Raw genomic sequence first — 26,585 nt, 5'->3', positions numbered from 1 at the left:
TTCAATGACTCGGTCTATGTAAAAAATACATTAAATAATTTATTTATCTATGAGAAGACATATTTTTAAAGATTTTCATTCATGTTTCCAAACTCAAAGCATTAGAATATAGAGAGAAGACAACGTATGATCAAAGTATGCTCATGAATATATCTATTATATCAAAATGGCACTATCCAATACATGTAATATATAGATATCATAACAAAAACACATAACCAAGGAGGCTCTATTGGCCTCTACAACAAAACATCACTAGTCACTATCGCTAGAAAAGCCAACATCATTTGGCTCAAACTCTGAATTGGAGTCAAACAGGGAAACCCATGGCTTCTCCTCTTCATCAAGATCTCCAACTGCAATTGTAGAAGTAGTAGCACTAGCAGCAGTTGCACATTGAGATAAATGAGCTATGCGTCTGCATCGTGGCTAAGTAGAGGAAGTGCTTGCAGCTGGAGGACTTGGGGCTGTTACTAGTGGATTTGCATTTAATTGAACAGTCTGTAATGCATCCATCTCTAAATCAATATCAACACCAATATCCTCATCACGGTCAAACTCTGTTGGTTGACTCTCCACTACCCAATCTGAGGATGGATCAATATCTTCCAACATAATGGGATTTGTATCAGGTCTTTTGTTCAGCAATTGGTTGTGTCTTAGCCGAAGGTTGTATTGGACGTAAACTAGATCATTTAACCGTTTTTATTCTAAATAGTTTCTCTTCTTCATTCTAAATAGTTTCTCTTCTTCGTGTGAATCCTCTCAAAGATGGACCAATTGCGCTCACACCCAAAAGCACTACAAGTTTGGCTCAAAATACAGATTGCAAACTTATGCAATTGAGGATAATGGCTACCAAATGCCTCGCACCATTGTGCTGCAAAAACCATAGTTGTGTAAAGAGTTAGCTCAACAAACTATATCCAACTTTCAAATTATAAACAATTTAACAAAATAAGAATTTGAAAATTGAAATTGTTTACTTGGCTCATCTGCTTCCCTTGCAATCCTTGCTAGGTTCTTGCCAAAGGTACCTGTGGCTCTACTGAAAGAAGTGATTTGTCGGTGTATCTCCAACTGCTCACTCTCATTAGGGACCATGCGCTCAAGGCACTCAATCAATCCATCTCTAACCTCCCCAGTCAAAGCTTCTCCCTCCAGAGCTTTATAATGATACCTTGGGTTCAGAAAAAACCCAGCTGCATGTATAGGGTGATGGAGTTGATTGTTCCATCTTTGATCAATGATTTCCTAAATGGGCCCAAACTTAGCCACTCTATCCGTGTATGCTGCCTTTATTTGCTCCTTTGCCTAATCCATAGGATTATAAATGAAACCCATAGCCAATCTTTTCCCATCCCACCAACGCAACAACTTATCTAGTGTCTCAACAACCTTGACAATCTCTGCTGCCTTCTTCCAAGATATGTCTTCATTAACTTTTTTTCTTACACCTTTGCAATCCTGTTTGCGAGCCCATTGACATCCATTCCATTCATCACTAGAAAACATCCTCTGCAAGTTTCTATGTTGGGAAAACATAGATTGCAATGCCAAAAAATGAGCTGCAAATCTAGTGATGGCAAGCCAACCAAGATCCTTGCCCCATGTGTTTTTCCTCGTCAGGTTCAAAATCCATGAGTGATTGTAGATATACTTTAATATGATTTTGGCATGCTCTTTAATGTTCTTGATTCAATCTATTTTACCAATATCCTCAAGTATGAGGTCTATGTAATGTGTAGCACATGGGGTCCAAAAGATGGTTTTGTGTTTTTCCTCTAACGTTTTACCATCAAGAACATAGTTAGAGGCATTATCTGTGATGATCTGAACAGCATTAGCCATCCCCACCTGTTCAACAACCTCATCCAAAAGCTGAAACAACAAGTGTGCATCTTTCATCTTATCAGATGCATCAATTGATTTTAGAAACATGGTTCCCTGTAGGCAAAAGATAAGAAAATTTATGATGGTATAGTTCCTTTGATCAGTCCATCCATCTGACATGATGGTACATCTTGTTTTCACCCATGAGTTTTTGAAATCTTTCAAATATTCCTCAATGGACATAACCTCTTTTTGCAAAAGAGATCCCCTTAATTCATGCATAGTAGGGCCTTTGAAGCCCTTTCCAACAACAAATATGACATCAAACATAGGTTCATAATATGGTGAACGAGAAGTATTGAAGGGGATATCAACATCATACCACCATCTAGCTATGTAATCACTGGCAGTTTCTCTCAATTCTTTCTTCCAATGGTCATCTAAAGTAGGTTGCATTTGACCTCTATTAGCTTGAGGACCATGTGCACTATTAGAGAGAGTGGAGGGTGTGACTGTGAAATAACTTTTGATATCACTCTTCTTTTTAATTTTACCCTTCCCCTTTTCTTGAATAGATTCCAAAGAGGGATGAACATAGCGAAAGGGGTTGTATGCATCAGTGCAAGGGATAGATGAAGAGCCCTCGTAATCAAAATTGGGGTTGGTAGCCATCATGTGTTTTATACTCCTCTTCCTCCCTATTTCAACCTGTTAATTTTAGGATAACAATGGTATGTTCTATGCTTAGAGCAATTTTACTTCAATTTTCTTATCAGCCCAATATCAATATCCAGATTAGCAATCACATCAACATGATAGTAGAATGCTGATAGAAGATAAACAATAACCGTAGAAGACAAGCCAAGACAAGAGGACACAAGATATGGCACTAGCCAAGGACAAACCCCAATGTGGGGAAACCTTTTGATCAATTCTTCTTATTATTCTTCAAAAATTTAGCAGAGAGAGAGTACAATATGCAATATTCACTTGCCCAATCACAGTGAAATATGTCCCAAAAAACAACAGCTATAGAAAGGCCTAACCAGAAAGTCAACGCTAGTCAACAGGGCAGAATTCTTCCTTAATTCAGCTCGGTCAAACCTAGTTAACTTTGGCCTCCAACAAGTCCAATTAGCCCAAAAATAGTCCGAAAAAGTCTAGTCAAACTTGGTCAAGAAAGTCCTGGTCCAAAAGATTGTTTTGTGTTTTTCCCCTAACGTTTTACCATCAAGAACATAGTTAAAGGCATTATCTGTGATGATTTGAACAACATTAGCCATCCCCACCTGTTCAACAACCTCATCCAAACGCTGAAACAACAAGTGTGCATCTTTCATCTTATTAGGTGCATCAATTGATTTTAGAAACATGGTTCCCTGTAGGCAAAAGATAAGAAAATTTATGATGGTACAATGCCTTTGATCAGTCCATCCATCTAACATGATGGTACATCCTGTTTTCACCCATGAGTTTTTGAAATCTTTCAAATATTCCTCAATGGACATAACCTCTTTTTGCAAAAGAGATCCCCTTAATTCATGCATAGTAGGGCCTTTGAAGCCCTTTCCAACAACAAATATGGCATCAAACATAGGTTCATAATATGGTGAACGAGAAGTATTGAAGGGGATATCAACATCATACCACCATCTAGCTATGTAATCATTGGCAGTTTCTCTCAATTCTTTCTTCCAATGGTCATCTAAAGTAGGTTGCATTTGACTTCTATTAGCTTGAGGACCATGTGCACTATTAGAGAGAGCGGAGGGTGTGACTGTGAAATAACTTTTGATATCACCCTTCTTTTTAATTTTACCCTTACCGTTTTCTTGAATAGATTCCAAGAGCGAGGAACATAGCGAAAGGGGTTGGATGCATCAGTGCAAAGGATAGATGAAGAGTCCTCATAATCAAAATTGGGGTTGGCAGCCATCATGTGTTTTATACTCCTCTTCCTCCCTATTTCAACTTGTTAATTTTAGGATAACAATGGTATGTTCTATGCTTAGAGCAATTTTACTTCAATTTTCTTGTTAGTCCAATATCAATATCCAGATTAACAATCACATCAACATGATAGTAGAATGCAGATAGAAGATAAACAATAACTGTAGAAGACAAGCCAAGACAAGAGGGCACAAGATATGGCACCAACTAGGGACAAACCCCAATGTGGGGAAACCCTTTGATCAATTATTCTTCAAAAGTTCAACAGAGAGAGAGAGTACAATATGCAATATTCACTTGCCCAATCACAGTGAAATATGTCCCAACAAATAACAGCGACAGAAAGGCCTAACCAGAAAGTCAACGCTGGTCAACGGGGCATAATTCTTCCTCAATTCAGCTTGGTCAAACCTAGTCAACTTTGGCCTCCAACAACAAGTCCAATCAGCCCAAAAATAGTCCGAAAAAGTCCAGTCAAACCTGGTCAACAGAAGTCCTGGTCCAAAAGATGGTTTTGTGTTTTTCCTCTAACGTTTTACCCTCAAGAACATAGTTAGAGGCATTATTTGTGATGATTTGAACAACATTAGCCATCCCCACCTGTTCAACAACCTTATCCAAAAGCTGAAATAACAAGTGTGCATCTTTCATCTTATCAGATGCATCAATTGATTTTAGAAACATGGTTCCCTGTAGGCAAAAGATAAGAAAATTTATGATGGTACAGTTCCTTTGATCAGTCTATCCAACTAACATGATGGTACATCCTGTTTTCACCACAAGTTTTTGAAATCTTTCAAATATTCCTCAATGGACATAACCTCTTTTTGCAAAAGAGATCCCCTTAATTCATGCGTAGTAGGGCCTTTGAAGCCCTTTCCAACAACAAATATGGCATCAAACATAGGTTCATAATATGGTGAACGAGAAGTATTGAAGGGGATAGCAACATCATACCACCATCTAGCTATGTAATCACTGGAAGTTTCTCTCAATTCTTTCTTCCAATGGTCATCTAAAGTAGGTTGCATTTGACTTCTATTACTTGAGGACCATGTGCACTATTAGAGAGAGTGAAGGGTGTGACTGTGAAATAACTTTTGATATCACCTTTCTTTTTAATTTTACCCTTCCCCTTTTCTTGAATAGATTCCAAAGAGGGTGGAACATAGCGAAAGGTGTTGGATGCATCAGTGCAAGGATAGATGAAGAGCCCTCATAATCAAAATTGGGGTTGGTAGCCATCATGTGTTTTATACTCCTCTTCCTCTCTATTTCAACCTGTTAATTTTAGGATAACAATGGCATGTTCTATATTTAGAGCAATTTTACTTCAATTTTTTTATTAGCCAAATATCAATATCCAGATTAGCAATTACATCAACATGATAGTATAATGTAGATAGAAGATAAACAATAACTGTAGAAGACAAGCCAAGACAAGAGAACACAAGATATGGCACTAACCAGGGACAAACCCCAATGTGGGGAAACCCTTTGATCAATTCTTCTTATTATTCTTCAAGAGTTCAGCACAGAGAGAGAGAGAGTACAGTATACAATATTCACTTGCCCAATCATAGTGAAATATGTCCCAACAAACCACAGCTACAGACAGGCCTAACCAGAAAGTCAACGCTGGTCAACAGGTCAGAATTCTTCCTTAATTCAGCTTGGTCTAACCTAGTCAACTTTGGCCTCCAACAGCAAGTCCAATCAGCCCAAAAATAGTCCGAAAAAGTCCAGTCAAACATGGTCAAGAAAAGTCAACGCAACAACTAGCCCTAACACAGTGAACGTTGGTCAAACAGAGGTCAAACTGCCTCGGATTGTGTGTTCAAAACTGCAATGTGCTCAAACAAAAATCCTCCACCCAAAACCACACTCAAAACAGGTCAACGCTTGGTCAACGTAAGTCAAAACAGCCTCTGCAATTTCGGTCAACTCTATTCAATGGCTGGAACTAAAAACCCTTCCTTTTCTTCACATGTGTGGAGAACAGCGTCTGAATTTCGTGCCCCTTCAAATGAAGGAGAGAGAAGATTGTGAGTAAGTGAAGTGTCCAAATGAGGAGGCACCATGAATTTTTATGCAAACATTGAGGATGAATAGACGTGACTATTGGGTTTTTGAGCCTACATGAGTTTGTTGGCCGACCTTGACAATTTGTCCATAATCAAAATAAATTTATAATTCCATTTGTACATGTCAGAATGGGATGATCTTTAGATCAATCCTACACTTCTCGGAGAGAGGAATCCAATAAAAATATGAGTTGCCTCATATGAGCTGTCCAATGTGAAGTTTGGCCCTAGTTTCCAAATATAACACTCCCTCTCAACCAGGGAGAACCTCACCTGCCAAACTGTCTGACAATTTGTACCATCCCGGTCTCTGTTCTGCTCTGCTCTGCTGAACTATGAAGAAAGAAGAAATGATCGAGAATGTATCATATGATTCTCCACTGACTCGAAGACAGTCTCCAATGTGTCATACCACTCTTAACTGACCTGAAGTCAGTTTCCATTGATCCCAGATCAATATCAACATCCTAGCATAGGGAGTACAGTAGTACATGATGCGTCCATCGGTAGTACTATGGCCCGTATTCTCATTTCCCTACTCATTGGTTAGATGAGAGGTACTTCCCATGAGTCCCACACTGCATGGGTAGGATGTGCCAGCATGAGAAGGTGAACCGCTCATCCTGCTCATATGCCATAGGAGAAGGTGAACCACTCAACCTATGCATATGTCACCATGGGGTATCATAGGGGAAGGTGAACCACTCACCCTGTACATCGCACACCATTAGGGGAAGGTGAACCACTCACCCTATGGTCGCTTATTGCTCCGAGAAGTACACCAAGCCCCTTGGAGCTCCCAGAGCTCAACATCCATCTCATACGGGACCCTCATAAGAGGGTCTCTCCACGACTCCAAGTCGTTCATAGAAGGTCAATATTGGCGATCTGATCATCAGCCCCAATGTGTTGGAACCTTATTGCTCCCCATTGTACCATATCCCGAATAAAGTGATACCTGATATCAATATGCTTAGAGCGGTCATGAAACACGGGATTCTCCGAAAGACGAATCCCACTCTAGTTGTCGTAGAAGATCATAGTGGTATCCAACACATGTCCGAACAACTCACTAAAGAGCTTCCTCAACCAAACAACTTCACAGGAGGCCAAACTAGCAACAATGTATTCAGCCTCAGCGGTGCTCAAGGCAATCGACTTCTGCTTCCTGCTCATCCATGATATCGAAGCAGAACCTAGAGAGAAGCAACATCTAGATGTGCTTTTACAATCCACCACACTGCCAACCCAGTCTGCATTAGAGTAACCATGGAGCCTCACATTCTCGGCAGTGTATCTCAGTCCATAAGTGATTGTGCCCCAAAGATATCTCAAGAGATTCTTGGCAGCAATCCAATGTATGTGATGAGGCTCGACCATAAACTGACTCAATGTATTCACTGCAAAACATATGTCCGGATGGGAGTTCACCAAGAACATCAGGGCCCCCACGAGTTGACGATACTCAGAAGGATTTCCCAAATCGGGCCCAACAACACTTCCACATAACTTCTTGAAGTTAAGTTCCATCGGAGTAGTCACAGATTTGCAGTCCACCATCCCAAATCTTTCAAGTAGCTTCATGATGTATTTTCCTTGAGAAAGGAAAATCTCACCTGGCTTTTGCCAGACCTCCAACCCTAGGAAGTAATGCATCAATCCTAGGTCCTTCATCTCGAATTTGGAAGCCAACTCCCTCTTACATTGATGAATAAGAGGGTCTACACTGGTTAGAAAGCGATCGTCCACATAAAGTACCAAGATGAGAGGTCTATCATTTTTAACCTTAAAATAAAGGTTCGGATCACGTTCACTTGTAAATCCTAGCTTCATCAGATAATTGTCAATCCTCTCATACCAAGCTTAGAAAGCTTGCTTCAACCTATAGAGAGCTTTCTTCAACCCACATACATGTGTTTGACGATCTTGAACTTCAAACCCCTCGGGTTGTACTACATAGACTTCCTCTTTAATTGAACGATGTAAGAAGGCAATCTTGACATCCATTTGGTGTAGATTCCATCCTTGCGAGGTAGTAAGGGTAGTGATCGAACATATGGTGGTATATCGGGGCAATAAGTGCAAATATCTCATCGTAGTCCACACCTTTCTTTTGAGAGAAGCCTAGAGCAACAAATCTAGCCTTGAACTTTTGAACACTTCCGTAAGCTCCATGATTGATCTTGTAGAGCCATTTAGAGGTGACAATGGATTTGTCCTTGGGTCTAGGGACCACATCCCAGACATCATTCTTCATAATCGACTCATACTCTTCGTTCATAGCATCCTTCCAAACTTGGTGCTTTACAGCTTCTTCGAATGTGCAAGGCTCAGATTGAACAATGGTGCTCATTGTCGTTAAGTACCCTTGGTACCTATTCGGCTTCTTACTTTCACGAAATGTCCCCCTAGGTGCAACATGTCTTTCAGCATCTTCGAGAGTTTCCCTAAGTCTTGAGGGTCTCCTTTTTGAGGAGGAGGGCTCATGAGGGGGTGGATCAATGGGATCCATTGGTCCTTCAGCATCGGGCATCGGCTCATCTTGTTTTTCTCCCTGCTTTCCTGAATCTGCTTCTTTGTCCTTCCTTGGAATAGGAAGGCTACTAATCTTCCCAAGGGCAACATCCTCATCGAAGGTGACATCATGACTTATCTCCACTTCTCTTTGACCAGACACATAGATTTTATATGCCTTAGAAGTTTCACTGTAGCCCTTAAATGTTCTTTTCTTCCTAGAAGCATCCAATTTGCTTCTCTTTTCTTTTGGCACATGAAAATATACGGGACTACCAAAAATTCTAAAGTGAGAAACATTAGGTTTCTTACCGGTGAAAACTTCTTCGGGAGTTTTGGAGTCCAACGCTTGATGAGGGCATCTATTTTGAACATACACGACAATGTTTGCAACTTTAGCCCATAAGAACTTCGAAAGGCTTTGATCATGACGCATGGCACGAGTGGCTTCTACAATCGAATGGTTCTTCCTTTCAACAACACCATTTTTCTCAGGAGTGTATGTGGTAGTAGTCTCCCTCTTAAACCCAACTTCTCTACAATAATCTTTGAACTCATTTGATTTGTATTCGGTTCCATTAGCGGTCCTCAATATTGTGATCTTCTTCCCGGTTTGATTTTCGACCAAAGCTTTGAAAGAATGAAACCATGGGAATACTTCGTCCTTCTTCTTGAAGAAATATATTGAAGTCTTGCGAGAGAAGTCATCCATAAAGATAGCATAATATAAATATCCTCCCAATGAGTTCACGGATATTGCACCAGATAGATCATAATGAATTAATTGCAATATGTCAGTAGCCTTGCTATCACTTGACAAACCTTGTATGCTTTCCTTCGGCAAACCCTTGAAAAACACCTTCATGTTCTACTTTAAATTTGGGCATACCTGTCACCATTTTCCTCACATCGGGTAGAGCCTTATAATGTAGATGAACAAACCTGCGGTGCCATAATTCGGATTGAAGTGATGTGTCACAAGACATAGCTCCCAATGGGCTTCCTCCAACTTGATATAGGCTATCAACCATGAAGCTAAGTGTAAATGCATCTTTGAAATTTTTATTCCACACACGTACCTTTCCATTGATGAATGCCACCTTGAATCCTTTGTCCTCCATCACCGAGATAGATACTAGGTTCTTCTTTAGATCGGGTACATATAGTACTTCTTGTAGATGAATGGTGTTACCTTGATTCAATTGAAGAGTAACATTCCCAACTCCCTTCGCAGGATAGGTGGCATTGTCTCCAAGGATAATTTCTAAATTTGTATCCTTTTCAATTAGATTTGAAAGAGCTTCCTTATACCCAGTGAAGTGCCTTGAGGCACCACTATCAATCAACCAATTTCCCAAAGTGTCCGAAGGAGATGCAATAGAGAGGGCAAATATAAGATAAAATTCTTTTTGCTTGTTATCAACAACATTAGATTCATCATACCTAGTGTTTCTTGATCCCTTGGTAGAGTGACCATTTCCTTGATGAGGAGCGAGAGCATTCCTTTTTCCTCGGTTGTTGAATCTGCCATTCCTTTGATTGTTGTTGCCTTTGAAATTGTTGTTGTTTTGGTTGTCATCACCATGAGGTGTATCCCTTCTATCAGGACACTCCCTAACATAGTGGGCAAACTTGTTGCAAATGAAGCATCTTCCCTTCCTTCCATTTTTGAAACCCAACCTTCCTTGACATTGCTTCTTTGAACCTACATTGTTCTTCTTTTTAGCATGAGCGGAGAATGCAGTAGGATCATTCCTATTTGAAGGCATATCTAGTTCCATCATCCTTGTTTCTTCTTGAGAACATCTAGTAAGCAATTCTTCAAAACCTGGAATCCTATCGTTGTTAAGAATAGTGGTGTTGAACACGTGCCAGTCACAAGGGAGTCCTCCAATGGCAATGTGAGTAAGCTCCCTATCAACAATAGCTTCTTCAATCGAAAAATCATTTTTGATCTCAGTAATCCTCATGAAGTAGGATTGAATGTCTTCACCTCTTCCCTTCTTTATATCCTTTAGCATGTTTTTAAGAAAGAGAACTTGGTTTGCATTGCTAGATTTGAACATGCCAACCAACCTGTCATATATCTCCTTTGATGTGTTCAAATTGGAGATGTAAGCAACTAAATGCTTATGAATAGAATCCCTGATGATCTTCTTTGCTTTAACTTCACCCAACTTGTACTTTGTCTTAGCAGTAGCGGGTGCATTAGAAGGAGGTCCAAAATCTTTCCCTGCGCATAGGATCATAACATCTTGCTCTTCTAAAGTCAAATCAAGAGACATCTTCCATGCATGATAATCAGACTTATCATGAAGCTTGTCATTAGACTTGAAGTAGGATGTGGAGGCCATTGAATCTTGTCCTTGAGCAAGTGATCTCAGTGATTGCTGTTCTTAGTGATTTCTCTTTTCACTCTTTCTTGGGCTTTGTCTGGACCTTAGCTCTGAAACCATGCTAATTTTAGGATAATAGTGGTGTGTTCTATGCTTAGAGCAATTTTACTTCAATTTTCTTATTAGCCCAATATGATATATCAATATCTAGATTAGCAATCACATCAACATGATAGTAAAATACAGATAGAACATAAACAATAATAGTTAAAGACAAGCCAAGACAAGAGGACACAAGATATGGCACCAGTGAGGGACAAACCCTAATGTGGGGAAACCCTTTGATCAATGCTTCTTATTATTCTTCAAAAGTTCAACAAAGAGAGAGAGAGTACAATATGCAATATTCACTTGCCCAATCACAAGTGAAATCTGTCCCAACAAACAACAGCTATAGAAAGCCCTAACTAGAAAGTAAACGCTGGTGAATAGGGCAAAATTCTTCCTCAATTAAGCTCGGTCAAATCCCATCAACTTCGACCTCCAACAAGAAGTCCAATCAGCCTAAAACCAGTTCAAAAAAGTCTAGTGAAACTTGGTCAACAAAAGTCAACGCAACAACCAACCCTAGCACAGTCAACGTTGGTCAAATATAGGTCAAACTGCCTTGGATTTCATGCCCAGAATTGTGGCCTACTCAAACAAAAATGCTCCACCCATTTCCGCACTCAAAACAGGTCAACGCTTGGTCGACGCAAGTCAAAACAACGTCTGCAACTTCAGTCAACTTTGGTCAACGACTGCAACAGAAAACCCTTCCTTTTCTTCACACGTGTGGAGAGCAGCCTTTGAATTTCGTACCCAATCAAATGAAGGAGAGAGAAGATTGTGAGTGAGTGAAGTGTCCAAATGAGGAGCATGCACCATGAATTTATATGCAAATGTTGAGGATGAATAGATGTGACTATTGGTCTTTTGAGCCTACATGAGTTTACTGGTCGACCTTGACAATTTGTCGATAATCAAAATAAATTCATAATTCCATCTGTACATGTCAGAATGGGATGATCTTTAGATCAATCCTACACCTCTAGAAGAGAGGAACCCAATAAAAATATGAGCTGCCTCATATGAGTTGTCCAATGTGAGGTTTGGCCCTAGTTGCCAACTTTAACACAACCTCTGTTTCTTTTTGCCTAGTTAATTCTTCCCAAACTTCTCAATTTTTTCTAGCAACTCCTTCCTAATTTCCCCAATCTGTTCTGCTGGTGCTGCACACGAAATAGTTTGGCCTCTAATACCAGCCAAGTGTTGTCTCAGCCTATGAATGCCCCCTCCACCTCCCTTAATTCTTTTATGACAAAATTTGCAATACATATGATTATCAATCATATCAACATATGCTCAAGCAACATCTTTCATTCTAGGGGCCATTTTCTGATATTTGGAATTGGAAATGAAAGGGCAAAAGTTTGAAAATGAAAAGGAAAAAAATAACGCTTGAATGTTCATTTCTTTTAGAAAAATTACTCTTTTAAATTTCTAGATTTGCAAAAAAAAAAAAAAAGAAAGCAAGGGGAGATTTGAGAAGTGAAAAAAAAAAACCTCTAGCTGCCTCAGTGCTGCTCCAAAAACCAACTCCTCAATGCTGCTCCAATGAGTGCCCAAGAACCTCCTCACTGCTGCTTCGAAAGCCAACTCCAACTCTTCACAAATTCCTCACAAATGCAATGAGATAGCTGTGACGAAATGTGAGGCAGTGTGGTCACTTTTATAGGCTTCGGAGAGGGGTAGATCCATTGAGAAAAAAAAAACCAAAATAAATTGAGTTTCAAGTTTGAGTTGCCACCTTTTTCCACCGCGGACTAGCTTGGCCGGTCCGTTACCGAATCGACTGAGTTAGTGTCTGGCTTGGTCAGTCGGTAACGGACTGGCCGCCAGGCCTATTCAGTAATGGGTTGGCTGTCAGACCTATTTTTCTATCGAGCCGACCCGCGTAGGGGTTTGGGTTGGTCAATTAAGCTGAATCCAATTCGGATTGACCTGGTTTCAAAACCATGTTAGCGACTGCCAATATAACGTCAAGAATATATCCAACAACCCAGAAGCTAAATATACTAGAAACTTATGACTTACCAAGAGCAGAGACTCCACGGATAAGGGGGAGCCTACTCCTTGAGCCTTATCATAATGGGCCAAAAGTGTCCCCTCGTGGGACGACGGGGTGGTGGATTAATTGGGATTCAATCATTATTTGGGTAAATAAATAATTTGTTAGGGATAAATTAAATTGCTGTGAGAAAATAAATCTGTCTGGTATTAGAAATTTAACATGGTATCAGAGTAGCCTAGAAAGCGCCGAAAGGGCGATCTAAGATCATGAGGGTTTGCAGCAACAAGTTTTCCTTCTTTGCAGCAACAAAATTATTTCTTAAAATTTTGCAGTTGGGTTTTGTGGCCATGGTGGATTTGTGGAGATGGCATCATTGAACAATCAAATTTCAGTCTCTAGAAGGAGCAAATTACCTAGATTCTGAAGATGAATGTTCTCTGGGATTTAGTGAGCAGAGATGTGCAGGTGCTTCAGATTTGATTCTTGTAGCAAAACATAAAACCGTGGATATGAAAGTGAGCTACATAATTTTGGATGGCGTGAGGGATCATATAATTCCTCACATTTCAGGGAATGACACCGAAAGACTGATGTGGGTAGCTTTGATCGGTCTTTATCAGAGTACACAAACGAGAACAAAAAAATGGTACCGTGTTAAAAGTTAAGCATTATTAAAATGAATAGAGCTGAGACTGACATCTTATCTCACGAGAGTCAAACATGCTCGTGATGATCTCACAACTGTTGGGGAAACCATGCATGATTTGTAGCTAGTCAAAGGTGCTTGGATGGGGTGTGTAAATTAGTGGTCCACTTTTGTCGATGGGATTCCTAATTTCCTACCCATCAACGACTTCCCGATTGGAGCCTTATGTGATGAATTTACCCATAAGGAAATCTGGGAAAATTCATTGATTGAAGGATAGCAAAAGGGTAGTGGGGAGAAAGATGAGCTTGCTCTTGCTGGACAAGCGAACAAGGGAAAGCGAATGCCAAGCAAAACCAGGGTGGAGGAGCATCTTCACAGAACAAGAAGGAAAAGGACATGAGCAAAGTAAAATGATCTGCTTGTCATATGTTCGGGCATTTTGCTAATCAATGTCCTAACAAAAAGAAGGGCATTTTGCTAGTCAATGTCCTAACAAAAAGAAGGCATTTTGCTAGTCAATGTCCTAACAAAAAGAAGGGCAAGGGTAAGACTACTACATTAGCTATTGCGTAGATGGAGGAGATGACGGAGAAGTTTGAGAAAAACTTCGCCTTAGTATCTTGCCTTTTTGGAACTGTAATGAAAGGTGTCTGGTTTGTGGGTAGTGGAGCATCTTGTCATATGATAGGATCTCAGGGCTTCTTCACCAACATGACTAAGGGGGTCCAAAGATGTAAATGTGGAGCTTGGTGACAAGGCCAAGTATGCAGTCGAGGGCATTGGGAGTATCGAGTTCCAGATGAATTCAAGTGGTATCGTGGAGGTGAACAAAGTATTATAAGTGTCGGGCTTGGAGTAAAATCTCCTTTCATTTTCAACCATGGAAGATAGAGGATTGGAGGTCAGCTTTACGGGAGGTGAAATCGCTGTTGGGCTGAAGGGGATCGATTTCAGCAAGAAGCGAGTGATTGGTAGAAGGGAGAGAGATCTATATTTGTTGAGAGGACAACTGGTAAAGGCTCTCATTCATGAGAGAGACAACTAGAGCGAAATTTGGCATAGGAGAATGGGGCACCTACACATTGGAGCTCTTCCTATGGTGCAGAGGATGGTTACTGGTTTTCCAGAGATCCGGATGAAGCAAGATGGATTGTGCAAAGGGTGTGCACTTGGCAAGCAAGCCAAGGTTGCGTATCCTCATAGCGAGACCAAGTCTAAGGGAGTGTTAGACTTGGTGCATTTTGATATTTGTGGTCCTATGTCTGTGACGTCATTTATAGGGTCCTTATACTTTGCGACATTCATAGATGTTTATTCCAAGAAGACTTGGATCTACTTCCTGAAGACCAATGATGAGGTCTTCGATTGGTTTCAGGAGTTCAAGGGTCTTGTGGAGAACCAAACAAGGAAGAAAATTAAGGTGTTGAGATGGGATAATGGGGGCAAGTATACCTCCAACAAGTTGCAATATTTTTGCAGGGAGGTAGGAATTGAGGAGGAACTCACAATACCTTACAACCCTCAGCAGAATGGGGTTGCAGAGAGGAAGAATAGGGCCATCATGGAGGCAACAAGGGTAATGATCTATGATCAGGAATTGCCTATGTTTTTGTGGGCAGAGGCTTGGAAAATAACTGTGTATTTGCAAAACAAGAGTCCTCACAAGGTGTTGGAGGACGTGACTCCTAAGTAGTTGTTTACAGGAGTGAAACCGAATTTGAGTCTGTTGCACATATTTGGTAGTCCAGTTTATGTTCATGTTCATATAGAGAAGAGGACTAAGTTGGAGTCCTTATCTGAGAGGGGCGTGTTTGTTGGCTACAATGAGGTCTCAAAGGCCTATCGAGTCTACATTCCAGGACAAAGAAAGGTGATCTTGAGTTGGGATGTCAGATTTGATGAGGGCAGGACCCTTAGGAGATCTCATGAGAGGGAGCCAACAGTGGTAGAGGAGCGGGAGCAAGAGGCTACTAAGGTTTAGTGGGGACTAGCAACACCAACAGAGACACAACCAACAGATTTAGAGGATGAGTTGGATATTTCTTCGAGCTCTACTAGGAGGAGACTAAGATGGGCTGAGCAAACATTAAGGGATGTTGAGGAGCATGTGCAGGCTCCTAGCATCACTTTCGGGCATAGCAGACCTCTGACCAAAGTTTCCAGTTATTTGGCACTGTCGAGCAGCGTCAGCGAATCTGAGCCTTCTACTTTAGAGGAGGCTATAGATGAGCAGGTTTGGAGAGATGCCATGATGGAGGAGTATAGCTCCATCATGAGCAATGATGTTTGGGACATTGTGATGAGATCGGAAGGAAAGTCTGTGGTCACTTCTCGATGGATCTACAAGATAATACATGTAGTTGCTTGCAATATCGAGAAGTATAAGGCGAGGTTCATGGCAAGAGGGTTCTCGTAGAAGGAGGGAGTAGACAATGAGGAAACATTTGCACCCATCGCCAGATATGCATCCATTGGAGCAGTTATGTACATTGTTTCAGAGATGGGGTGGAGGATACATCAGATAGACATGAAGACTGCTTTCCTCAACGAGGTTATTGGGGAGGAGGTGTATATCAAGCAACCTCAAGGTTTTGAGGTCTTCACATGTATGCATGTTGAAGAAGGCCCTTTATGGGTCGAAGTAGACTTTGCACGCATGTTATGCCAGGATCGATGGTTGTCTTCTTGGTTTGAGCTTCACCAAGAGTGAGGTGGATCCCAACTTGTACTTGGTGCTTGTTGAGGGCGAACCTCTCATCTTGGTATTATATGTGGACGATCTCTTCTTCATAGGATCAGAGAAGCTCATAGGGATGTGCAAGGAGGATCTTGCTCCAAAATTTGACATGAAGGACATCGGATTGATGCATTACTTTTTGGAATCGAAGGTGTGGCCTAGGAGAGATTTTCCTTGGGCAGGGAAAGTATGCAGTGGAGACCTTGAGGATACTTAGGATGGAGGATTGAAGGCCCATGTCTACACCGATGATCACTAACTTGAAGAAGTTGAGCGCTTCAAAAGGTGAATTAGTGGATCCTTTTGAAATTTCCATGCCCTCTAGGTCTAGTATGTTCCGTAGCTAGGAACACAACACACTAGAGGAGCCAAACACAAAAGCAATTAGCACAACGGAAATATAACAACAATAAAATCAATAACAACACACAAGAAAATTGGCCCAAATCAATCCTCTTAGTGGTCCATTAACAAGAAAACACTAGGGCTCTTGTACTAGGGATCATGGCCCTTTAGATCTCTGATACAAAAACAACATACAGTCTGTCCTTTGATTGAAAATACAAGGCTTGAGATATGATCCTTTAGATCTTCAATTTGCCCAATAAATCAAATGCATACCTGAGCTAGTGCCTTCAGCTCAAGGTCCTTGAATTGTTGTTGTCCTTGGGAATCAGTCCTTTTGCAACCATGCTATAGCTTCTTGATTTGCTAGATCTACTTCTTCAGATCACAAATCTAACTTTCTTCTTTTAGATTTGACCTTCCAACACTTAGATTTGAGCTCCTAGTACTCAGATTTGACTTTCTTCTTGCAGATTTGACCTTCCAGTACTCATATCTGACTTTATTCCTGCTACTGCAACTCCTCTAAAGCATATTTGAGGCTAGGTCGTTTGGCCTCCCTCTCTCCACAATTGAAAGTCCTCCACTTGTGTGTCTAGGCCTCTTCTTTGGCCTCTTATTTATGCTTTTGTTTGAATGATCTTGGGGGTTTTACTTGCCCATCAAGAAACCCCTATTTTACCACTCAACAAGAAATTAGATTAAATAATTAATTAACTTGGGTCTCAAGCCCACAACTTTGGGTCAAAACCCCAACCACTTGGGTAGTTTTCCCAACCAACTAATTTTTGGTGGGTTTTCACCATTCACAAACACCTTCCAAGCTACCCAATTTCCAACACTCCCTCTTAGTGAGGAAGGTATTTCCATCACACCTTGAAATCTCTAGCTCCATAACTTTCCTTGCATACCCATGATTGTCCTCGTATGAGTCACGACTTTCCTTTGCATAGCCATGTATGTCCTTGTTGAAATATGTAACTAGGTTCGGTCTTCATAAATATGAAATGTACTCTTGATTCTTGTATATTGTAAAAAGAAAGAAAAATTATTATTGTTATTTTTTGTAGCATGGGTTTCATGCTCAAGGTCATTTTATTTAGAGGTCAAGCACCCATTGAGTGCTTCTAGGGTTTGTCATAGAGTTAAGAAGTCAATAGAGTCATTGTCATATGAAGAAGACCCCATTGGGTATATTGTAACAAGTCAAAAGAATTTATTTGAGTCAAAATAGTGTCAAATGACCCTCCAAGATCAAGTCGGCCTACAAGAGATCAAGTCAGCCTCAAGAAGACAATTCGTACCCTTAGAAAGCCTATATATAAGAAGGAACTCGACCTCATTTGGACACACAACAAGCAAGTTCGATCTCCTCAAGAAAGAAGCTGGAAAAAGGATGAAAATCAAGGATAAGAAGAAGAGCAAGATCGAGGTTTTGGACTTCTCTCTCTCTTGTGTCAGGGTTTCTAAAGTTGCTAGGTAGGACAAAATTCTGCATATGCATCAAAGCTGTGAAGCTGCATCTAGGTCGAAGTTGTGAAGCTGAATCTAGGTTGAACCCGTGAAGCTGCATCAATGTCAAAGCTGTGAATTTGCTAGGTCGAAGTTGCTGAAGCTATTAGGTTGAAGTTGCAGGAATTGTTGTTGGGGGTCGAAGTTGCTGGAAGGTTGAAGTCTGTTGCTAGAAGCTGTGTAAGGAAAGCTCATCAAGAAGGAAGGTTGACTTGGTCTCGGAGAGGCCTTTGTCAAGGGTCTTGGAATTCATCATTTGAAGATTTTATAAGAAGAGAAGAATTCTTGTGGGTTTTCCTCTCAGGAGGAGAGGTTTTGGCCCTGGCTAGGAGCCTACATTTTGTGTCCTTTTGTCTCATTGATCTTCATAGTTTGGTATTTGTTTGATGATAAGAACACTAATAATAATCAAGTGAAAGAAGAAGTTAATCAAGTTAAGTAAAAATACATCACAAGCAATTATCAAAGTAAGAGAAATCACTTAATCTAACTGCCCTAGATTTCTCAACAATCCTCACATGTGCCACATCTTTTTTTGTACTAGGCCTAGCTTTGTCTTGCATGGTGCATGATTGTCCTCGCATGCAACATGACTTTTCCTTGGACCACCATGATTGTTCAAACTTCAGACATGGTTCATGATTGTTCTTGCATGGCCTGAAAATTCCACTCTCTCTTGAACCTAAAGATTCAGACTTACATTGAGCGGATGGCTTTCCTTTGCAGTCTCCATTTGAAACAAGACTTGCTTTGAGCCTACACAACCTCCATTGGCTCACTTTGCTTTCCCTCTCGAAAAGTGGTGCTACTAAACTTGTGTCCTTCCAAAGTTGATCTCGAGTTGTGGTCGAACACTGGGTCTAATCCACTCTAGACCATCGTACTCTACTCTGCAAGTGTTCTCATCCTCTTGGGTCAAACACCTCATGTGCTCATGGCTCCATTGTCAGATGTGCAACTCTACAACATAATGAAGATACTATCTCACGATCAACTTGCCATCCACATGTAGCTATCTCATCTATGCCAAAGCACCTTCTTTGCTAAATCTTTTTCTCCATGTCTAGCAGTTTCATAACCCCCATTTAAGGTGCTTTTGGTGCATACTCTGATCCACTGGCACTTCAATGTAGCTCTGATATCATATTGAAATTTCCACGCCCTTTAGGTCTGGTATGTGCCCTGCTAGGAACATAACACACTAGAGAAGCCCAACACAAAAGCACTTTACACGGCATAAATATAACAATAGTGAAATCAATAACATTACCCAAGAAAATTGGACCAAACCAGTCCTCTTATTGATCCATTAACAAGAAAACACTAGGGCTCCCATGCCAGGGATCATGGCCCTTTAGATCTCTGATACAAAAACGATATATAGTTTCTACTTTGATTGAAAATATAGGGCTTGAGATATGATCTTTTAGATCTTCAATTTGCCCAATAAATCAAATGCATACCTGAGCTAGTGCCTTCAGCTCAAGGTCGTTGAATTGTTGTTGTCCTTGGTAACTAGTCCTTTTGCAACCATGCTACAACTTATCGATCTCCTAAATCTGCTTTTTCAAATCACAGATCTGAGTTATTTCTCACAGATCTGACCCTCCAACACTTAGATATGATTTTCTTCTTGTAGATCTGGCTTTCTTCTTGTTGATCTGACCTTCTTCAGATCTGACCTTCTAATACTGAGATTTGACTTTCTTCTTGCAGATTTGACCTTCCAATACTCAAATCTGAGTTTCTTCTTGCTAACGTAGCCCCTCTAATGCAGATTTGTGGCTAGGTCCTTTAGCCTTCCTCTCTCAATAAGCGAAAGTCCTCCACTTTTGTGTCTAGGTCTCTCCTTTGGCCTCTTATTTATACTTTTGTGTGAGTGATCATGGTGGTTTTCCCTGTCCATTAGGAAACCCCTATTTTACCTCTCAACAACAAATTAGATTAAACAATTAATTAACTTGGGTCTCAAGTCGACAACTTTGGTTCAAAACCCCAACCACTTGGGTATTTTTCCGAACCATCTAACTTTTGGTGGGTTTTCACTTCTCAGAAATACTTTCCGAGCTAAATTTCCAATAAATCCCACACTTGTATAGGCAGTTGATAGGTTCCTTGATGTATCTGGTCAACACTAGGCCGAATATATGTTTTGTTGTGGACACACTTAGCCAGTGCATGGTGGAGCCCAAACAAGTTCATTAGGTGGTCGCGAAGCATGTGCTGAGATACCTAAGTGGCATAGTAGAATTTGGACTGAGGTATGTCAAAGTTGGAGGAGGGGACTGTAGGGATACACAAATTTTGATTGGGCAGGGAGTGTGGTGGACAGAAAGTCCACATTTTGATGTTTTTTCAGCTTGGGATCAACCATGATCTCATGATTCAACAGGAAGCAACAATCAATGGCACTTAGTTCAATAGAGGAAGAGTACTTGGCAATGAGTATGGCAAGTTATGAGGCAATATGGCTTCGCAAGATGCTTGCAGGATTTTTTGATCTACAGATGGGGCCAACAATGATCCACTATGATAATCAAAGTTGCATTAAGCTCTCTGAGAATCTTGTGTGTCATGACCAGTCCAAGCATATTGAGATCATATATGACTTCATTGGAGATAGGGTCCAGAGGGATGCTGTGGGATTGCAGTACATTTCTATAGAGGACTGGGTGATTGATGTTCTCACTAAGCCTCTAGTGAAAGGGAAGTTTGTGAAGTACCGAGATAAACTGGGGTGGCGGAGAATCCCTTCCTTGCTAGGAGGGAGTGTTGTCGTGAGTGGTAGCTTTGGAATGTCTTCTACATCGGCTTGGTGTCTTAGCATGTGGAAGGCATCATTTGCCTCTTCTAGTGATTTATATCTTCTTTCCTAAGTCTAATATAGGAAATGTACATTGATTAAAGTTAATTAATTATTGTGGACTATTAAGTTATTTTCTAAGGATAAATAATTTAATTATTTAAGTGAGCTAGAAATAATCCCAACTGTTGATCCCTAAGATGTTGCTAGAAGGGAGATTGGGTTTAGGGATTTGGACTCAATGAAGATTATAAAGGAAGCCCAGTGAGGTTGTGAAGACAGACGAAGAGCACAAGTTGTGTGAGCGAGTCATCATTTAGAGAAAATGATTTTCTTTAAGTGTGAGTGGCTCAATGGACTAGTGCACAAAGAAGGAAAAGTGTGAGTGGGTTTGTGCGAATCTAGGAGGGCTGAGTAGGAGGAGATTGCAGTGCCGAGTTGCCGGAGGGAGATTCGATTAATCTGGAGGAGGTTGAGTTGTTGGAGGGCTGAGTTTTCGCTAGTGTGCATTAGTGGCATGCAAGGAGGGCACAGGTCAAGTTGTTGGTAGACTTGTTGGGCCAAGTTCTTGAGGCCAATTTCATCGGAGGCTAATTTCCTTGAGGCCGAATTCATTCTGAGGGAGCCGTGTTACAGGTTCCTGGGTTTTGCATTTTTCCTTGTATCTCTGTGGGTCAAAAGCGCATATTTTCCAGATAATGAAATGGCGGAGAATTGTTGTGGGTGATTTTATTTTGCAATGTGTGATTGATCTCTCTGGTTTATTTCTGCTGCATATATTTAATTCTAGAAGTTAAAAATACCAGTGATTTTATTTTTCGGTGATTTAGTAATTATTTGGATAAATAAATAATTTGTTGAGGATAAATTAAATTGCTGTGAGAAAATAAATCTGGATGGCATTAGAAATTTAACATGGTTAAGGAGACTTTGGCTTGATTTTCTTAGTGGGGAGATGAGTCTCACATACTCCTGCTGTTTTACAACCAGCCAGAATGTATCTTGGCACAATTTTCACTCAGAAATCACCCCTAGAGTCTAGACCCATTCGTATGCATCCCAGAATCTCTGCTTGTGAATTGACTGCCTCCTCTCTTTCTTGGCATGAGATTTCATGGGTCAGAGTTGCAATTTCGTGGGTCAGCTTAGAAGTTTCTAGATGGGTCTTTGTCCATACATTTGAGGGACAGTTTTGGTACAATTCCCCACTCCTTCCCGGGAAGATGGTAGCTCAACTACCAATTTTCTCATTATTTAACTTCTTGAGGAAATGGTAAAGTCTGGATTTTAATTTTAGCTCAACTACCAATTTTCTCATTATTTAACTTCATGGGGAAATGGTAAAGTCTGGATTTTAATTTAAGCTTAGCAATAAACTTCTGGGTGAGAGAATTCCAATATGCAACACTTTCCCCCATTCCCCTCTCTAGTTCCAACTAATGTTATCATAGTCAATGTAGTTGCTCCAACTATTCAATCAACTGTTGGTAAATTTTCATTAACAATAAAACATAATTAGATTGTCAAAATTCTTAAGACATTACTTATGCTGAAATCCCACAGCGATACATGTTGTAATTATATTTATAATTGGGGTTTAAAAGTGGGGTGTTACATTGAAGGCCTATTACTTTGATGGCATTTAATGCCAAAATAAAGTAGAAGGAATAAGCTCATATGGGCATTAGAGTAATTGTAGTTTCATTTTTGCATTTGGCTCATGCCTTATTTTTAGAGTTGTTGGATGAATTAAAATTCTATCAATGACTGTAAAAGTAATGCAGGGTTATGGGATGTGAAGTTTGGATCTATCTCACCTCCATTACTTAGCAGTGCATGTGCAAGTTTATTAGGAAGCTGAAGATTCAAGATTCTGGGGCTCTCTTACACTTTGCGTGTGAGTGTTGTCCCCCTATGGAGCCAAATTGTTACCACTTAGATCTTGGATGTGCAAATTGGGTAAAGTGAAGAGCTTCAAGGAGAACATCTTTGTTGGGGATATCGTAAAATGCCTTCAACTTGGTCAAAATTTTCTCTAAACAAAGATGAAACTAGTCTTTTATATGATTTGTTATTAAACTTGTATTTACCTTTTCTTGTGTCTCCATTTTGATTCAAACGCATTATGGATGTTTTTATTTAGATTGAAATGTGTTGTATTATAAAGTTTGATGTATCTATGCATCTAATAGTGAAATGCCATTATTCAGATCAATATTATAAACTTGGACTTTGAGTTGGAATAAGTTGAGAGTTAAGTTGGACTTGAAATTGGAGTGACTCAGACCAATCTGATTTCATTGACTAAATTTACTCAAAAATACATAAATATTTAGAAGTTAATGGAAAAATTTATTTTAAAGATACCAAACCATGATTCCATTTTTTTTGAAACTTTGAAATAAAGCATTATGAATAAATGAGCAAGAACAATTAAATGGCAAATAAATGACAAGCTATGTTCCACCATTGCTTATGTTGAGATTCTTATCATTAGTATCACCCTTGGCCTCTTGTCTAGCCTTTGCCTCTACCTCAATCCTCTAGGGACATCAGTCAACACCACCCAATTTTGATGAGACTACCGAAAATAATATGTTAGAAAATTTTTAACATGACTAATCAATGACTTTGGTTTGAGTGGAGGGTACATTTTTGCCAAGGCCATGATAGAGGAGTTCAACAATCAATACCTATTACCAACCACATTGAATTACATAAATGGATTGGTGCTCTCGAGTAGATGGCAATCCTATACCCTTTTATGTGAACAAGTCCAATGAAAATGTTGCAATCCTACATGTCTATTGAATTTTGAATGGGATATGAAATTCTACTTTCTACCTATGAAGTCTGATGAGGCTGGAACCACTCTCAAACATCCTGAAACATTGGTACCAAAAATCCTGAACTGGCCTTCATGACTGAACTGCCTTGTTACCAAACCAACTGTTCGAAATGAGCACAGATGGCTGTGTTGGTTTGGCCAGCAATCAACTCAGCCGAGTTGACAGAGTCCGAGTCATCTCAGACTGACTTCTAGAACTATGATTCAGATACATCTTGAGAGTATAAGCATGACAGAAGAAATAGATCCTTTTTGCATCGCTACAAGCTTAAATAAGTTCATCATAAATTTGAAGTTCTTATCGAACTGTTAAAAACTTGAAGTTTTTGTTGTATAATTATTTTCTATGTTAAATGGAGGTGCATTTCGCATTTGCTAGAGTCTCCAGGACTTGTCAGTGCCAAGGATTGCTCTGGATTAGCATTCAGGACACCTTCAAGTTCAGGGTATGTTGGCTGATGTACATGGTACATGGTACAGTGAAGTATGCCCCTGACAAGCTTGGGTATATCTCAGAGTCCTCTATGCTGTTTTTTTGACTTGAGAAAAATTGAATAACTAACCTGAATATTTGGGAATGCTTCAAGGAAAATAATTGGGCACATACTTAATGATGTACGTTGTACGCAGTATATTTGATGTCTTTTACAATATCTTAATCTGATAATATACATTGTATTTTTGATGTCTTTGACAATTTCATATCTCAGAGTCCTCTATGCTGTTTTTTTGACTTGAGAAAAATTGAATAACTAACCTGAATATTTGGGAATGCTTCAAGGAAAATAATTGGGCACATACTTAATGATGTATGTTGTACGCAGTATATTTGATGTCTTTTACAATATCTTAATCTGATAATAGACATTGTATTTTTGATGTCTTTGACAATTTCATATAGTTACCTGATATATTATGATTTATCAGCTTTATCTGAATTTACCTTGATATTGAATGTATGAACATAATTTTATTTGTGGATGAATCTGATGTTTCATTGTACTTTCACTTTTATTACTATTGAGAAAATATTCATCATGGATCATGTGACATATTTGATATGTATTTCTAATTTTCTAATAATCTAGTTTTTAATTTTTTTCAAAGGAAAGCCTCATGGGGAATCCCCTTGGCACTTTTCTGCATTTCCTGGATCGTACCTCGTGTAAACCCATTGGTGGTGATTATGGCACCGGACCCAGTAGGGACATTGAGAGATGCAGGCAGCCTGGGAATTGACCATGAGACTTTGTGTGTGAAGCTCAAAGCTCTCAAGTGAACAATAATCTAATTTCATGTTTATGCATTCTATTGTTTTTTAGAATCTAGATCTCTGAAACACAATTTCTATAATATCACTGCTTGTAACTTGTTTCTGTTGCCATGCCTGTGTCCATGCCCTTGTTCCTGGAAAATTATGGGGTATCCTGCGAATTCTCACTATACTGGAACCTTGTCTCCCTGTTCCCTATCCCCAAATTCATAAAACTTGGGGTAACATAGATTTTTTTTCTATTGAGGATAGGCTCTCGTGGAAGACATGATTCCAGAAAAAGTTTATTTTGTAAAACTTCCAAAACTGTTGTCCTAAACCCAGAAAGAGATGATGCTGATGTTGCATTCAGGATGTTGGTTGTGCCTTTGTGAGCATATGATATGTGTCCGTTTTCTTGTGAGCATGCCTTCCATTTAAACTCTCTGATGTCCCTGTTTTGTGATTGTTTCAGCTATCATATCCTTTTATTATTTGTTTTGCAGGATGCTGCATTTCAGTCAAAGGTGACAACTAAGTGCTTTTTGGACATTGAAATTGGAGGAGATCCTGCAGGAAGGATTGTGCTTGGACTTTTTGGTGAGGATGTACCAAAAACAGCCGAGAATTTCCGCGCACTATGTACAGGTCTGCCTGTTTACCTTGCTGAAGATACGTTTCTTTGAATGTTTTACCATAATTCTAATGCTTTTTAATGGCTGGTCATTCTAAAATGGAAACCGTGGAAGCTATCAATACTATATTTATATATATAATTCAAGCTGGTCTTAAAATATTTTTGGACTTTTTGTTGGTTTGAGTTTCAGGAGAGAAAGGGTTTGGATACAAAGGATCTTCATTTCACCGAATCATAAAAGATTTTATGCTTCAGGGTGGAGACTTTGACAGGGGAGATGTAAGCATGCATCATATTTGTTCTTAAAGTCATCTATCGATTTCTTCGTGATTGCATTTCTGGCTTTCATTTTTACTGTCATCGGCAAAATTGCTTTGCGGTGGCATGCTGTGATTTAGTTTGTTAGTAAATCATTAATTGCTTTCTTATTGATTGCATTCTGGCTTTCATTTTGCAGAATGGCTTTTATTTTTGTTGCCATGTCAATTTTTTTTTCTTTGTTAAGTAATCCTCTAGCTTGTGATGGTAAGTTGAATGCGTTTGGTTCTGGTTGATATTAATTTCCATCAAAAGTTTGTAAAACGGCTTCCACATGTATGGGGATTTCTGGGACAAAGCCTTTGGCCACTGGCTGTCTTGATGATCTGTTAGCTGCACTCAATGACTATAGTTTGCTGATAGCTGATAAGCCCACCTTGTTAGTTCTGTGCAAAGTCATTCTGGCCACTGCTTTCTTCAAAATAAGCTAGGAACTACAGGGCCTATGTAGGAAGGTTGGAAGTGGTCCTATGGAAAGTCCAGTTTTAGCCTACCAAGCTGAGCATCTTTTACAAAATAACTCCTTTGCTTTTGACCAACTGAATGGCTCTGTAGAATATGGGCTGTTCAAGTCAGTGAGGTAAGTTGGCTACAAAGAATTGGTAACATCTGGAGGGCAATGCAGTTTTTAAATCCAGAGTGCTTGGTTGACTC

At 39.8% G+C, this 26,585-nt stretch overlaps 1 protein-coding gene across 1 annotated transcript in view; it reads left to right on the top strand.

Annotated features, from left to right (window-relative positions):
• The window catches only part of LOC149248385 (uncharacterized), a 149,938-nt gene that overhangs the window by 102,921 nt on the left and 20,432 nt on the right, over positions 1 to 26,585 (top strand). Inside the window, exons 3-4 of the mRNA XM_089458415.1 lie at positions 25,483 to 25,624; positions 25,804 to 25,892. Coding sequence (XP_089314541.1) covers positions 25,483 to 25,624; positions 25,804 to 25,892 — 231 coding nt within the window. The remainder of the gene's footprint in view (positions 1 to 25,482; positions 25,625 to 25,803; positions 25,893 to 26,585) is intronic.

This window comes from Pinus tabuliformis, chromosome 7, assembly GCF_031772625.1.
Source record: "Pinus tabuliformis cultivar Carrire ecotype Pingquan chromosome 7, CPIR1, whole genome shotgun sequence".
NCBI classification, from domain to species: Eukaryota; Viridiplantae; Streptophyta; class Pinopsida; order Pinales; family Pinaceae; genus Pinus; species Pinus tabuliformis.
This window is presented reverse-complemented; position numbering and strand designations above follow the sequence as displayed.